This window comes from Myotis brandtii, unplaced genomic scaffold (genome assembly GCF_000412655.1).
Source record: "Myotis brandtii unplaced genomic scaffold, ASM41265v1 scaffold250, whole genome shotgun sequence".
Classification (NCBI taxonomy): domain Eukaryota; kingdom Metazoa; phylum Chordata; class Mammalia; order Chiroptera; family Vespertilionidae; genus Myotis; species Myotis brandtii.
Genome location: NW_005359478.1, coordinates 2,801,696 through 2,815,504, shown reverse-complemented (window position 1 = coordinate 2,815,504; position 13,809 = coordinate 2,801,696). Strand labels below are relative to the sequence as shown.

The 13,809-nt window shown below is 52.8% G+C and overlaps 1 protein-coding gene across 3 annotated transcripts in view; it reads left to right on the top strand.

Moving 5' to 3' along the window:
* The window catches only part of MEF2D (myocyte enhancer factor 2D), a 33,825-nt gene extending 24,345 nt beyond the window's left edge, over positions 1-9,480 (top strand). For all 3 annotated transcript variants that reach the window (XM_005867590.2, XM_005867589.2, XM_014540842.1), the window contains 4 exons: positions 34-163; positions 4,381-4,618; positions 5,080-5,386; positions 5,723-9,480. In XM_005867590.2, the coding sequence (XP_005867652.1) occupies positions 34-163; positions 4,381-4,618; positions 5,080-5,386; positions 5,723-5,734 (687 nt within the window). In that variant the 3' untranslated portion in view covers positions 5,735-9,480. The remainder of the gene's footprint in view (positions 1-33; positions 164-4,380; positions 4,619-5,079; positions 5,387-5,722) is intronic.
* The last annotated feature ends 4,329 nt before the right edge of the window (positions 9,481-13,809 follow it).

Here is a 13,809-nt window from a genome sequence, read left to right as displayed (position 1 = left end):
TACCACCTCTTGACAGACAATTTTCTCCTGCAGAACAATGCCCAGCGCCTTGGGGCCTCCCAGTCTACCCACTCGCTCACCACCCCAGTGGTTTCCGTGGCAACACCGAGTTTACTCAGCCAGGGCCTCCCCTTCTCTTCCATGCCCACCACCTACAACACAGGTGAGTGTTCAGGTGGCCTGAGCTGTGTGCACATGGCCTTGGGACGGGAGGGGCCAGAGAGGGGACATGAGATATTCTCTGGGGACACCCTAATCGGAGGAAGGCCATTGATTTGGGAGAGCCCTACGTAATTAAGGTTGCCAGATTTAGCCAATAGAAACATACAATGCCTAGTTACATTTGAATTTCAGGTAAAACAATGAATAATTTTTTAGTATGTCTCTCAGACATTCTTCTGTAAAATATGTCCCGAGATATACTTACGCTAAAAAAAGTATTCATTATTTTGTCTGAAATTCAGATTTAACTGGGTATTCCTTATTTTTTAAATTTTTTTGTTCATCCTCACCCAAGGATATTTTTTCCATTGATTTTTAGAAAGACTGGAAGGGAGGGAGAGAGGGGGAGAGAGACAGAAACCGAGACATCAATGTGAGAAAGACACATCGATTGGTTGCCTCCCAAACGCACCCTGACCAGGACCAGGATTGAACCTGTAACCCTTCAAAGCTTGGGCCAATGCTCTAACACTGAGCCACACCCTTTTTTTAAATATAAGACCTAATGGAGAAGGGAAGCCCTGTCCTTAGGGAGCCTCCCATTAGGAGAAGCCAGTACAGGGGTGAGCAGATGATTCAGGCCACCAGGGTTGGGGAGGAGGGAGGCAGACATGGTCAGTTCAGTGAGGCTTCTTAGAGGAGAAGAATGAAGGAATGAGGGAGAGAAGAGAGAGAGGCTGAGCCGGCCAGAGTGAAGGATTCATCCAGGTTCCGGGGAAGGCTGCTGGAACTGCCTTGGTGGTGGAGTCTTAAGGGGGCAAGGAGGAGGAGGACTGAGAAAGGTTGAGGAGAGAGATCTGAAGACGTGAGGGAGGCCTCTAGGAAGAAGAATTCAGACAGGACATTCAGTGCCCAGGCGGCTCCTAGGTACCCAGAGCTGTCCTGGCCTGTGTCACCCACTCACATTCTCCCGGGAACAGTCTGTGACACTCCTAGCCTTCCTGGCCTGCACTACAAGCTGCAGTGTCGTGTCGGGGAGACTGCCCAGAGGGAAATGCCATGTCACTTTGTCTCAGAGCATGTGTGTGGCTGGGAACCTGGTCTGTTTCCCTGCTGTTCCCCAGGTTCTTTGACCTGCGAGTGGCTTGTGTTGGGGCTGTTTTATGATGAGGTCAGACTAGATCAAAAGACCCTTCAACTTCACTCCCCTCTCCAAGCCCCCATTCCAGAGTTGAAGCACCCTAGGTCCCAGACATCAGTATAAATACCCACGAAATCTCACCTCTTCCCCGTGTGTATAAATCCAGAACCGGCCCTGTATGTAGGGAAGCCCCTGGGGGTGGCTAGGACAGCTGTTGCGGAACCAGACTCTGGCATGGTACCTGTGTCCAGATTTTATCATCCAGGTGTCGTACAGCCCCTGTTCCCATGTGTCCTCCCATGCATGCACACACTCTCAGCTTGTTATGTCCTCGGGCGGTTTCAGAGGGGACTGCTCCAGATGGCCGAATCCCTGGGGCCAATCTCTTCATCTGTGAGAGTTGTGAGTGGACAGGAGGTCTCTGGGGCTCGTCCAGCCCTGCCAGTTGGGGCTGGGCCTGGCTAGAAAAACCAGTTGCCTGAGGACAGCCAAGGGTGGTTGGCAGAGGGCAGCACAGAACACTTTTCAGGAGCTGTTGTTTTTTTTGGAATCCCAGGGAGGTGATTTTCTGCCATCTTCTTGGGTCTCCTGTCACTCTGTGAAGAAGGAGGGAGGTTAGAGGGTGTCAGTGACCTGGGGCAGGTGCTCAGCAGGCCAGACTTTTGTCACTGTGGTGAGAGAAGATGCTGATGCTGGGACTGCCCTTGGAGCCCTGTGAGAGGTGTGTGGCCTTCCTCCCATCCTCTCGGCAGCCAGGGCTCCAGTTCCTCTGGCTGCAGGAGTAGTTCCAACAGCAGAGAGTTCAGGTGACTCTAGATACATAAATAAAACCCTCACGAACACATTGCTGTTTAGTTGTTTACTGTACAGTCCTAGTCCCCAGTTCAGGTTCCGGCTGGGGGTGATCTGACTATGGTAATGTCTTCGTAAGGGACAGGCCTGGCCCCTGTTAACCCTGGCTGCAGAGGTCTGGCTTGTGGACATGCCAGGAGCAGGCCCAGTGGGCTGCCAGGTGACCTGCAGGCCACGTTCCTCTTACTTAGGAAGAGCAATGCCTCTTGGAGAGCCAAGTCTCCGGGTAGATGGGCTGGAGTGTGCTGGGAAAGTGAGGGACTAGGAGTTGAGTCTCAACCATTCACTCGCTGAGGGGCGTTGGGCAGGTGATGCGCTTTTCTGTGCTTGGCTTCCTTGTTTATATAATGAGTGTTTGAAATAGTCGGTCCTAGGGGCCCCTTTTTGCCCTTGCTCTGCTTTTTAAATGTAAGCATCTCAGAGCTCCCAGCTCACGTTAATGAGGCCAGAGGCAAGCATGGACCATCTCTCTGGGGTGAGATTTAAAAGTAATAAAGAGGCTCTGCCATTGGCTCTCTCTGTGACCTGGGGCGTTCCTCAGATGTGAGGGTGCAGTTGCCTCCTTTGTAAATTAATAACAATAAGTAAATCTTTTGAATATTTACTCTGTGCCAGACCCTGTTCTACATGCTTCATGTGTGTTTTGTTGTTTTGTTACTTTTCACCGGAGAATATTTTTTCCATTGATTTTTAGAGAGACTGGAAGGGGGGAGAGAGAAGAGAGAGAGAGAGAGAGACAGAGTCATCAATGGGAGAGAGACACATCGATTGGTTGCCTCCTGAACACAACCCAGTCAGGGCTGGGGATTGAACCTGCAACCCAGGTACGTCCCTTTGACGGGGAATAAAACCCACAGCCCTTCGGTGCTTGGGCTGACGCTCTAACCACTGGCACACCACTCAGGGCGTGCTTCCCTGTGTATTAACTCAGACCTCACAACAGCTGTGTGGTATAGGCAGGATTATTGCCTCCAGTTTATGGAGCGTAAGTAGCTTGCCCAAGGTCACATGACCTATAATGGAGGTAGCCCGGAAGTTTGACCTCATCGCTCATGCCTGTAACCTTATTGTTATGTTGCACAGATAATGCTGTCTTCTGGAGCGGATGGCCCCTGAGTAAGAGCTTGGTGATACAGTGCTGCTGTGATGGGAGGAGGGGCGCGCGTGTCCTCCTCCTACCACAGTGCAGTCACCTTACGCTCCTTAGGGAAGACATTTTCTAAACTGTTCCAAACAGGATGCAACATGAAACATTACAGTGCTGTGTAAATTGTGAAACATCTATGGCTCTGTTTGTTCTGTGACAGTGCAAATATCACAGTTTCTTTATTGAGACGGAAATTTTAGAAAAGAACAAGCAACATCTCCTGGGGAAATTGGTTAGCACCTTGGCCTGCTGTGCTGCACAACTGTTTCCCTCCCTGCCCCTCTGCTCTCGCGGGCTCTTCTGGGTGGCAGGCACGCGCCCTCCGTGTTTATGTGGGGGCCCAGCAGCTCAAATCTGGCTGCTGCTTACGTGTTGACCGTCTCCAGCAGACTCTGGACTTTGCAGAAGGTGGAATGGCCGCTAACAGTAATTCGTTTCGGATGCGCTGTTCACCTGGTGTTTCCACGCCTCCCCTCTGTCTCTAAAAGGCACTTAAAGACTTGGCAGCTGAAGAGATGACAGACATATATTAGACCATCCCTGATTTCTTACCCCTCTTCTTCTTAATTGACATTCTAAAAGTGATACCTACACACAGTGAACTTTTTAAAAAGTTAAACACTATTTAAGAAACCACCTCTTGCCCTCCCAGTGTGGCTCAGTGGCTGAGCATCAGCCCATGCACCAAGAGGTCCCTGGTTCAATTCCTGGTCAGGCACATGCCGGCTTGCCGCTTGATCCCCAGGAGGGGGCATGCAGGAGGCAGCCGATCTGTTTCTCTCTCTCTCTCTCCGCCTTCTCACTCTCCCTTTCTCACTAAAAATCAATAAAAACATATTATAAAAAGAAAGAAACCACCTCTTTTCATCCTGTTAAAAAACAGCACCTTATGGTCATTACAATTTGCATCTTTTGAACTAGGAGTGCCGTGCCATCTTCCTGGATTTGTGTGGGTTTTGTGATTGTTCACATCTATCGTTAACAGCTCCTTCCCTCTCCATGTTCCCCCCGGAGGTGCCCCCAGTCTGAGTCCTCTCCCTCCCACTGAGGCTCATCCTCCCTTTCCCCACCCGTGCAGATTACCAGTTGACCAGTGCGGAGCTGTCCTCCTTACCAGCCTTCAGTTCACCTGGGGGGCTGTCACTAGGCAATGTCACCGCCTGGCAGCAGCCACCACAGCCCCAGCAGCCGCCCCAGCCGCAGCCTCCGCAGCCTCAGCCCCAGCCGCAGCCCCAGCCGCAGCCGCAGCCACAGCAGCAGCAGCAGCCACAGCAGCAGCAGCCCCATCTGGTCCCTGTGTCTCTCAGCAACCTGATGTGAGTCCCTGGGGATCCGTGCATGTGTTTGCAAAGGGAGGGTTGAGGGTGGGGAAGAGGAGGGATCCCTTTAAGGTTGTCTGTCATCAGTGGACAGCATATGAGGCACCAGATGGCAGTCCTGATATCCCAGGCACAGGCCTGGGAGACCTACCCTGAGCCCCTCCCCCAGCCAGCCGGGGGTGGGGGTGGGGACCCCGCACTGTAGAAGATGACATGAGATAGAAAGAGAACTAATCTGACTTCTTTTCCTTCTTTCCCTTCACTTGGCCATCTCTCTCTCCTGGTCTCTGTCTCCACCCACTTGTCTGCCTCCCCCTCACATCCCCATCCCCCATCTTCTCATTCTCTGTCCTCTCTCACTCTGTTTTGTCACCGCCCATCACTTTTTTTGTCACTCACCTTCTCTCCTCTGTTTCTGTCCCCTGTCCCCTGTCCCCACCCCCTTCGCCTGTTACCAGCCCTGGCAGCCCCCTGCCCCACGTGGGTGCTGCCCTCACGGTCACCACCCACCCCCACATCAGCATCAAGTCGGAACCTGTGTCCCCAAGCCGCGAACGCAGCCCTGCGCCTCCCCCTCCAGCTGTGTTCCCGCCTACCCGCCCTGAGCCTGGTGACAGTCTCAGCAGCCCAGCTGGGGGCTCCTATGAGACGGGGGACCGGGATGACGGACGGGGGGACTTCGGGCCTACCCTGGGCCTACTGCGCCCAGCCCCAGAGCCTGAGGCCGAGGGCTCAGCTGTGAAGAGGATGCGGCTCGACACCTGGGTACTGTAGCATCACCCCTCCTGTCTGCCAGTGTCTGCTACACCCAGGGACTGCCCCGTGTGCCCCCCACCTGTTTTATCCCCTACCTGAGAGGCCTTGTGGCCAGCTAGCCCTTCCATCAGCCCTTTTGGGGCAGCACCATGCCCTTTTACCCCCACCAAAGGCCCATCTCCTACCCTTCCTCCAGCATCAGTCCTTCTGCTCGATAGCATCCTCCCCTCAGAGCTGGCCCTGCCGCTGAGAGTCCTGGCCCTACAGGGAGAGGGGCGTGGGGGACACATGCCCTGTAGCCTGGGCCACCCCTCACACCCCCTTCTCCATCTCCTCTCTTCACAGACATTAAAGTGACGATCCCCACTCCCCTCCTCTCAGCCTCCCTGATGAAGAGTTGACAATCTCACCGCCCACCCCCTGTCCTGGGCTCCTCCCGCTTGACCCCCACTTCCTTTCTTGTGCTCCGTGTCCTGTTGACGGTTACATTTGTGTATAATTATTATTATGTTATTATTAATATTATTATTTTTTTTAATTTGGATTCTCACTTTGGAGAGGGGGATGCTCCCATCCCCTTTCTGCACCCCCTGCCATTTTCACTGGCCGCGGGAGCTCTTTTTGCGGGAAGGGGAACACTTTGCACGTTGTACACATATGCTGCAGGAGGGGGGGGGGCCAGGGGGCCTTTGGGAAAGGACAGGTGCCGAGCCCTGCATGCGGACCCTCCCACCCCGTCCCCCAGATAGTGGGAAATAACCAAAAAAACTACCAAACAACAAAACCCTTACAATAGACTGAAACCCCAAAGTTGGCTTGACGGTGGGTTTGTGTTTCAGGGGAAAGCGAGGAAGAGGCTCTGTGAAGGGTTTCTGCCTTTGGGCTGTTCCTGCGGCCACAGGCATACGGGGCAGAATGCCCAGGCCTGGCCCCACTGCCCCTGCACACACACAGCACTCGCTCACTGGTTCTGTGTGAGCTGCACCTCCGAGGTGCGGGGGAGCTGGCTGAGCTTTTGGGCTGGGAAGGCTGCCTAGGAATCTGAGGCTGCGGGGAGGCTGTGAGGGAGCGCCCCGTTGAAGCACATTTGGAGAGAAAGAGCCATGAGGAGAGAGAAGGCTGAGGAGGGACAGGGCTGGGACAAGGCGTGAGTCAGCATCCCTTCCCTTTCCCAGCGTTTTCTCTAAGACACAGTGCAATAGCTCCCCAGCCCTCGGTGGACACCAGCCCAGTAAAGCTGGCCACAACGTGCAGGGAGAACTGGGGAGAGGAACTTGAGTGAGGTGACTCGGTGGGAGCGGGGTCTTGTCACTTCGGGATGCCTGAGGACGGAACCCTTGCATCCAGGGGCGAGTGTGAGTGAGGGGACTTGCTCTTCCTTGCACGTACATATTCCCAGAGGAGTGGACGTTGGGATGGGTGAGAGGATGGGAAAGGGGACTGGAGGTCTGCAGAGGCCTGCCTCCCTTCTTTCCTCCTTGGCCCTTCTCCCCGGCCCTCCTCCCAGCTCCTGCTCCTGCCCCCCCGGATCGGCTCCAGACCCCACCTCCGTGCTCTTGGCGCCCTCATTGTCTGGCTACCTCCTGCCCCACCACCCCCAGGCCGTATCCCACCTTCCCTCTTGGCTACTGTAATTGTAAATAGCAACCTTTGGAAAAGTTAGCAGTGTAACAGTCCAGGAAACTGTTTTTTTTTGTTGTTGTTGTTGTATTGATATGAAATGAGATTCTATTTTTGTCAAAGTATATTGTAATAATAATGACTCAAACGCCCGTACTGTACAGATGAGGTTCTTCTGCTGTTGTTCTTGCTCCCCTCCTCCAGCCCCCAGTCTGCCTCTCTCTGCGCCTCCCCAGGTCCTGAGACCTCAGGCTGGATGACAGGTCAAACTGGAGGGGGCAGGCCCCACGCCCGTGATCCACACCACCCCTCACCCTAACGTGCGTGGGCAGGCAGACTCCTTCACATAAGCCCAGCTCCTCTGCCCAAGGGGTGTAGCACTCCCTTGGGGTTTCATCCTGGTGGGAAAGCAGAGTAGACAAGGCCCAGTTTGTGCCAGGTGACTATCTTTGCCCACCTGTAGGACCCAGCCACTTGCAGTATTCCAACACGAGGCAGGGAAGGAACCAGAAGCAGAGGGGGACATGTGGCTGCACATGTACCTGAGTGTATTCCCAAGGGCATCTAGTGTTTGTATGTCCAAGTATTCCTTTGTATTTATGTGTGTGTGTGGTTGTGTGGGTCTCCTAGCCTGTCTGGGCATATACAGGAATCTTTGTGCGAAGTAAGCTCTGAGGGCATCTGTGCGTGCGTGTGTGTGAGCACGTGCCTGGGTATGTGTTTACAGAGGGACAGGTGGCTGTTGCAGCCACATAGCCCTGGCTTCCAGCTCCGTGACCCTCCTCCCTGAGCCCCGCTCCCTCTGGCCTGCTCCTTCACCTGTTCTCACCCTCGGCTCTGATATTTTTGTCCTCCCGTCAGAAAGGATCTAGCAGTTGGCCCTCCTGGCCGCCCTGCCTCTCCCAGGCTCCACGCACAGTTGTCTGCCCAGTACCCACACCTTTATAGCCCCTTCCCTGGAGTACACTCTTTCCTTGCCCCAGTCCTTTCAGGGTGACCCTCAAGCTCCTCTTCCTCCCTGAAGCTTTTTCCTCACCTGATGGTGAACCATCGTCCTCACACCTTAACCCCACCTGCTGGCTGGGCACACAGCATGGCCAGTCTTCCTGCAGGTTCCTAGAGGGAGTTTCAAGAATAGATGAGACTTGATCAGGGCCATGAAAGAGGAGGATGTGGTCTCGTGTGGGTGTGCATTCCCAGAGCCTTGCCCAGTGCCTGGCACTCAGTAAATGCTGAACGAGTGAACGGTGAATGAATGATCGGTGCTCAATCAACATTGAACGACTGGCCATCCCTTCTCAGGCTGTTCCCGCCATGAGTCTGTCCACCTTTCTAAGCTGAGGTTGGCCACCATTAAACATGGGGTGGGGGTGAGGGCCCCTGCAGTTCACGGTGCAATATTTACCAGTTTTGCCCTCTGCTTTGTAATGGCAAACCTGGCTTTTGATTACCATGTGTGGATGTGTGTGTGTCCTTTCTTCTCTATCCCTGGGGGCAGGGGGTGATTTGTGAATAAATGTGTGACATTTCTGCAATTCAGTATCCCAAGAGTTCTCTTGGGGGTAGGGGCTCCTGGCCGGCCAGAAGAAGGGTCCCTGGGAACCCAAACCTCAAGTGCAGACTTCATTTTTCCCTCCTCTCACAAGCCAAATTTGCCTCCACCCACTCCTTCCTCTGAATAACTGGGCATTTGCCAAAGTAATCACTGGAGTCATCCAATGCTCCTCCCCTCCCCAGGTTTCCCACAGCTTTCAGGGACAGTGGGCAAGAGGGCCCCCCACCCACCCCAGTGGAACACCATTTCCTCTTTCCCCGTAGTGCACTCAATACAGCGAGACTGACCCCTGACCCTCACCCAGCCCTCCCCACCTTGGACAGGAAGGAAGTAATGCACCTTCTCTTGCTGATTATTTATTTGTTTGGAGAGACAGAAATGATGTAAAAGTGTATCTAGAAATATCTATATCTATATATTTTTAACTGACTCTTTGGAATCCCCTGGGGTGGGGCGGGGCATGGATTTGGGCTTTCATGGAGGGGAGGAGACACGGAGCCTGGGAACTCCTCTGTTCTTCCCTCTGCCACCTCTCTCCACCCTCTAACCAGTTGGTAGAAGGAACGGGATTTGTATTGGGGGAGGGGCGCTGGAATGTTATATGGAGAATCTGGATTCTCTCTGTCTTCCCCATTCAAGTCCCAGAGGGAGGAAGGGGACAGGGCACGGAGGTGCCTCACCCCCAAACCCGACAATCACCCACACTCCTGGGGCTCCTCCTGGGTCCTGGGCAGGGCGAGTCCAAGTGTGTGGCTGTTGATTTGTTTTCAATATTTCTTTTCGTGCTGTATGGTGATGCTTTCTTAGTATTCTACACAATAAGAAAGACAAAGTCCTCGAGATTCTTATGAGTTTTGTTTGAAAACTCTTTCACTATATTTGTTGTAAAGAGGTTTACTATTAAAAGAAAAAGAATACACGTTTCTGATACTTTGGCTTGGGTTCTGGTTTCTCTGGGGCGGTGGGCTGAGGAGGGAAGGAGGGGCGGTAGCCTTCAGGGCGGGCACTTTCAGGTGGCTGTCGTGGGGTTCCAGATGAGAATTTCTCCCAGGTACTCTGTCAGAAGCAGAGGCAGCCCCAGAACTAGGGAGGGTTGCCCTGTTAGGAGTCACAGGAGGGGTCGTGGGATATAAGAGAAGAAGTTCCACTCAAGGCCTGGTCAGGAGCAGGATGGTGTGCAGTGAGGGAGCCGCACGTAGAGAATCTTCGACGACTGAGAACTGTCCCATGGCAGGAACTTGCCCGGGCGCTAGGTTAGGCACAGATGAAGTCCACCTTCACAGGGGTCCCACGGAGCTCACGCCAGTAGGGGCATCTGCCCTTCCCCTCCCTTTTGAAGCACCTAACAGTGCCAGGGTGCCTCACCCTACCCTCCTCACAGATCCCAGAGGGCCTCCCACCTGGTGCCCTTAGGGGCAGGTGACTCTCAATCCCGCCTCCCCACACCCTGCCCAGCTATGCTTTGGGCTGATGCAGGGGCTATGGAGGGAAGTGCGCAAGGCTTGGCTAACACATTTGGCCACTCCTCTGTACGAGGCCCATGCTAGGTGCTGCAGAGGCAAAGATGGAGTGTGAGAGGCCAATATACAGTGAGAGAGGTAGGCTTACAGATGCCTAAAATCCACACTGCACAGTCAATGCTTTGGTTGCGGCCTATGCAGGTTGGTGCAAGAGCACATGGAGTGAGGCAAACTGCAGAATGTCTTTGTGCCTTGAGTTTCCTCATCTGCACACTGCGGTGATCTGCCTCCCTCCCAGGGTCATGGCAAACTTCAACTGGCTTCTCCCTCAGCTGGAGCAGAGCTGACAGACAGCTGAGCAGAAGGTGCTTAGGAAGACACCTGTGGTGGCAGCCTCCAAGGTGACATCCAATGACCTCAATGCGGTACTCATACCCTTGTGTGGTCCTCTCACATTGAATCATGGTTGGTATGTGTGTCCAATAAAACTTCCAAAATAAAGCTGGTATATGGTTCTCCAAGTGCTTTTCCTGTCATGGAAACTATGGAAGCACATCAGAGCAGCCTGGAAGGCTAAGCTGCCTCAAGGTGTCCAGCACACAGGGGACTGTGTGAATAGAAAACGTCTTAAGCCACAGAGGTTTTGGTGTTGTGCCTGCAATAGAACCTACCCTATCCTGACTAATGGATTATCCATTCGCACTTGGACAACCTTGAAGCCCCATCTACTGATAACCCTGTGGTGAGGTACAGATCTTTGGACTTGACGATAGTCCAGAACTCGTTCGGCTCCTAGTTCTGCCACTTAACAGCTGTGTGGCCCCGAGGATCATGATCTCCCCAAGCTGCTGTTTCATTGACTGTAAGCAGAGCTAGTAGCTGCCTGTTTTCTCTGATCCCTGCCTCCCCCTTCTCCAATCCACCCTCCTGTCTTTGGCACAGTTCTGATCATCTAGCACCTCAGGGTTCTCCACTGCTCACCATACCACGTGAAATCCCAACGCCTCAGCCTGGCTCCCAGGGCCGTCAAAGAACCAATATAACCTCTTTTCCAGGCTTAGTCCACACATCCCTGCGGCACAGCCCTTGGACTCTGGACTGGCCAGGCAGCCCAGTCCATTCCTGGATAGATCCTTTGTATCTTTGTTCATGTCATTCTTCTGTCTGAAATGCAACAAACGTGCATTAAGCACGTACTCTGTGAAATCCTTTGTTAGGCACTGGGGATATAGAGAGGAGCCAGGCAGCTCCTGCCTTTCAGCAACTCACAGTCTAGTGGGGACAAGAGCCAAGAAGTCTTGAGTCAGAAGTCTGTGTTCAGTGTCATAGAACGGACACGAGCAGGCCGTGGGGTCAGAGGTGAGACACCCAAATCCAAGCCAATGGAGATCAGGGAGTCTCCTTGGAGGTGTTTGAGCTGAATTTTGAAGACATGGAGTATCCTAGGCAAATGAGGGCAGGGAAGGCATTCCCAATAGCAGGAATAGCAAGTAAGATAGGGAGAAAGAATGGTGCATTCAGGAAATCCAATACTGTGGTGCAGGTTAAAGGAACAGAAGATAAAGCTGAAGAGGTAGCAGAAACCTCACTGTGAAGGGCCTTGATTGCCATAATCTGGACTTTATTCTGCAGAAGATGTTTGGTCATCAAAGGATTTTAAGGAGAGGATGGACGTGATCATATTTGCACTTCAGAAAGCTCCTGCCCGTACACGTTCTCTCTTGGTGCTGCAGAGAACCAGTTGGGAGGAATGCAAAATTGAGGCCCAGTCAGGGTCCTTTACAACTTGAGAGGATGAATTTAGTAGATATTTGAGAGGTAGAATTACAGGACTTGGAAACTGCCTGGTGAAGGTAGCAAAGGAAAGGGAGGAGGGTCAGTAACTCCCAAACTCGTGCTTGGAGTACTGACCGGATGGATGGTGGTGCTCCAGTGGCTCCAGACAGGGCTACCAGGTATCTCCTGAGATTTTAGACAAACTGAGTTGGAAACAAGGGAAAGCTCAGGGGTACCTTCTCGGGGGCATAAGGGGAGAAGTGGTACTTTGCTCCCCGGGGTAATTTCAGGGTTAGGGATGGTGGTGAGGGTTGTGGGAGCCTTAGGAAGATCTGGTTCTAAAGGCAAGACACGCAGTGCAACCCTGGAGGTCATTCCGTTTTCTCTTGATAAGGGAAGATGACTGGGAGATGGACCTCTCCATGCCTCAGTTGCCTCCTGTGTAAGTGGGTTGCTGTGAGATTTAAATGATACCTCTAAGTGAACTGAAAACCACTCCTGACCATCATAAGTGCTCAATCGTGTCATTTTTATTACTGCTACTTGTCAAAGACATGAAAATAAATGAGCTTACTTGGGTAAGAAGATGTCTAAAACACTGCCTTACACCCCTATTTCTATCTTTGTAAACTTTCCTGTTATTCAAGGTTTACTCCTACAACTTTCCCTCCATAAAACTTTTATTTCCCCTGTCCTACCCAGCTGGCTGTGTTCTTCTTCTCTAATGGGGTGTTAGGAATCTGCCCCTTCATAGCACCTGCCTCATTTTTCCTGAAAATGTGGGTACTAGTTTCAATTTTCTCTTTAAAATCGGTCTGAAAGCTCCTTTAAAAAAGTGCACCGCCTCATCCCTTTGTGCGTCTGGCTCAGTGCCCGGCACACAATATGTGTCAGGCTAACACGAGATAACGCATGTGAAAGTGCGCTCGGTAAACGACGGAGCGCTACGAACCTGGAGGATTTTTCCTTCCAGGGCGTGGTGACTTCCTGCAGCTTCTCTTCCACTTTCCAGCTCCAGGAGCACCGATGAGGCTGAAAACAAGTGTGGGTTCCAGTTTCCTGGGTTTCGCGATCAGCAGCCCACTGAAGGATTAGCACCCACTGGGCTCCTACTCCCCAAAGGGAGAGCTCTGGGGAGGCAGGAAGCAAAGGGTGGATTCGGATTGTTCCAGCGGAGGCGGCCAGGCCAGTTCCCTGTACCTCATGTTCTTCTGACTCACCACCCCTCAGTCCCATGGGCTGAGTAACTTTCCCAGCCTTGTGATTGTGGAAACTTGTTTCAGGAACATCTAGCCGATGTCAAAGGGGCATGAGGCGACCCCACCCCAGGCTCCAAAGCGGCGCTCCTACTGGAGCCCACACAGACTGCGTGTTTGTTTAGAGCAGGGGTCCTCAAACTACGGCCGTGGGCCACATGCAAATACAAATATTGTATTTGTTCCCATTTTGTTTTTTTACTTCAACATAAGATATGTGCAGTGTGCATAGGAATTTGTTCATAGTTTTTTTTTTTAAACTATAGTCCGGCCCTCCAACGGTCTGAGGGACAGTGAACTGGCCCCCTGTTTAAAAAGTTTGAGGACCCCTGGTTTACAGACTTAAAATGACTCTGTGTTACTGCCCAGCCAAGGCTCAGGGCTGATTCTATAACGAGACGCAGCGTCTATGTTACAGTTGGTGAACCCGAGGCCCCAAAGAGGCAGCTCTCGGGTTCCTCCCACGGCGCCTCGCGCTGTTCCTGGATAGATCTAGTTCATGTCAGCCTGGGGGCCCAGGATGAACTTCCAGGGTTAAGTGATGTGTGTTTAACACCCGTCCCCTTTGCTTTGTACTCGTTTCCACGTGTTTACAGCTCTTGGGCCTCGTTCGGGCAGTTTGGCCTCGTAAAGCGCGGCCCCTGCCTCCGCAGCGTGGCCGCCCAGAGTCACTCCTATTTACAGCGCATCCGCCGCCACGTGCCGAGGAAAAGCTGGTGACTCCACCCCGGGCCCGAAGGGGGAGGGGGGCCCCGCCTACCGGGA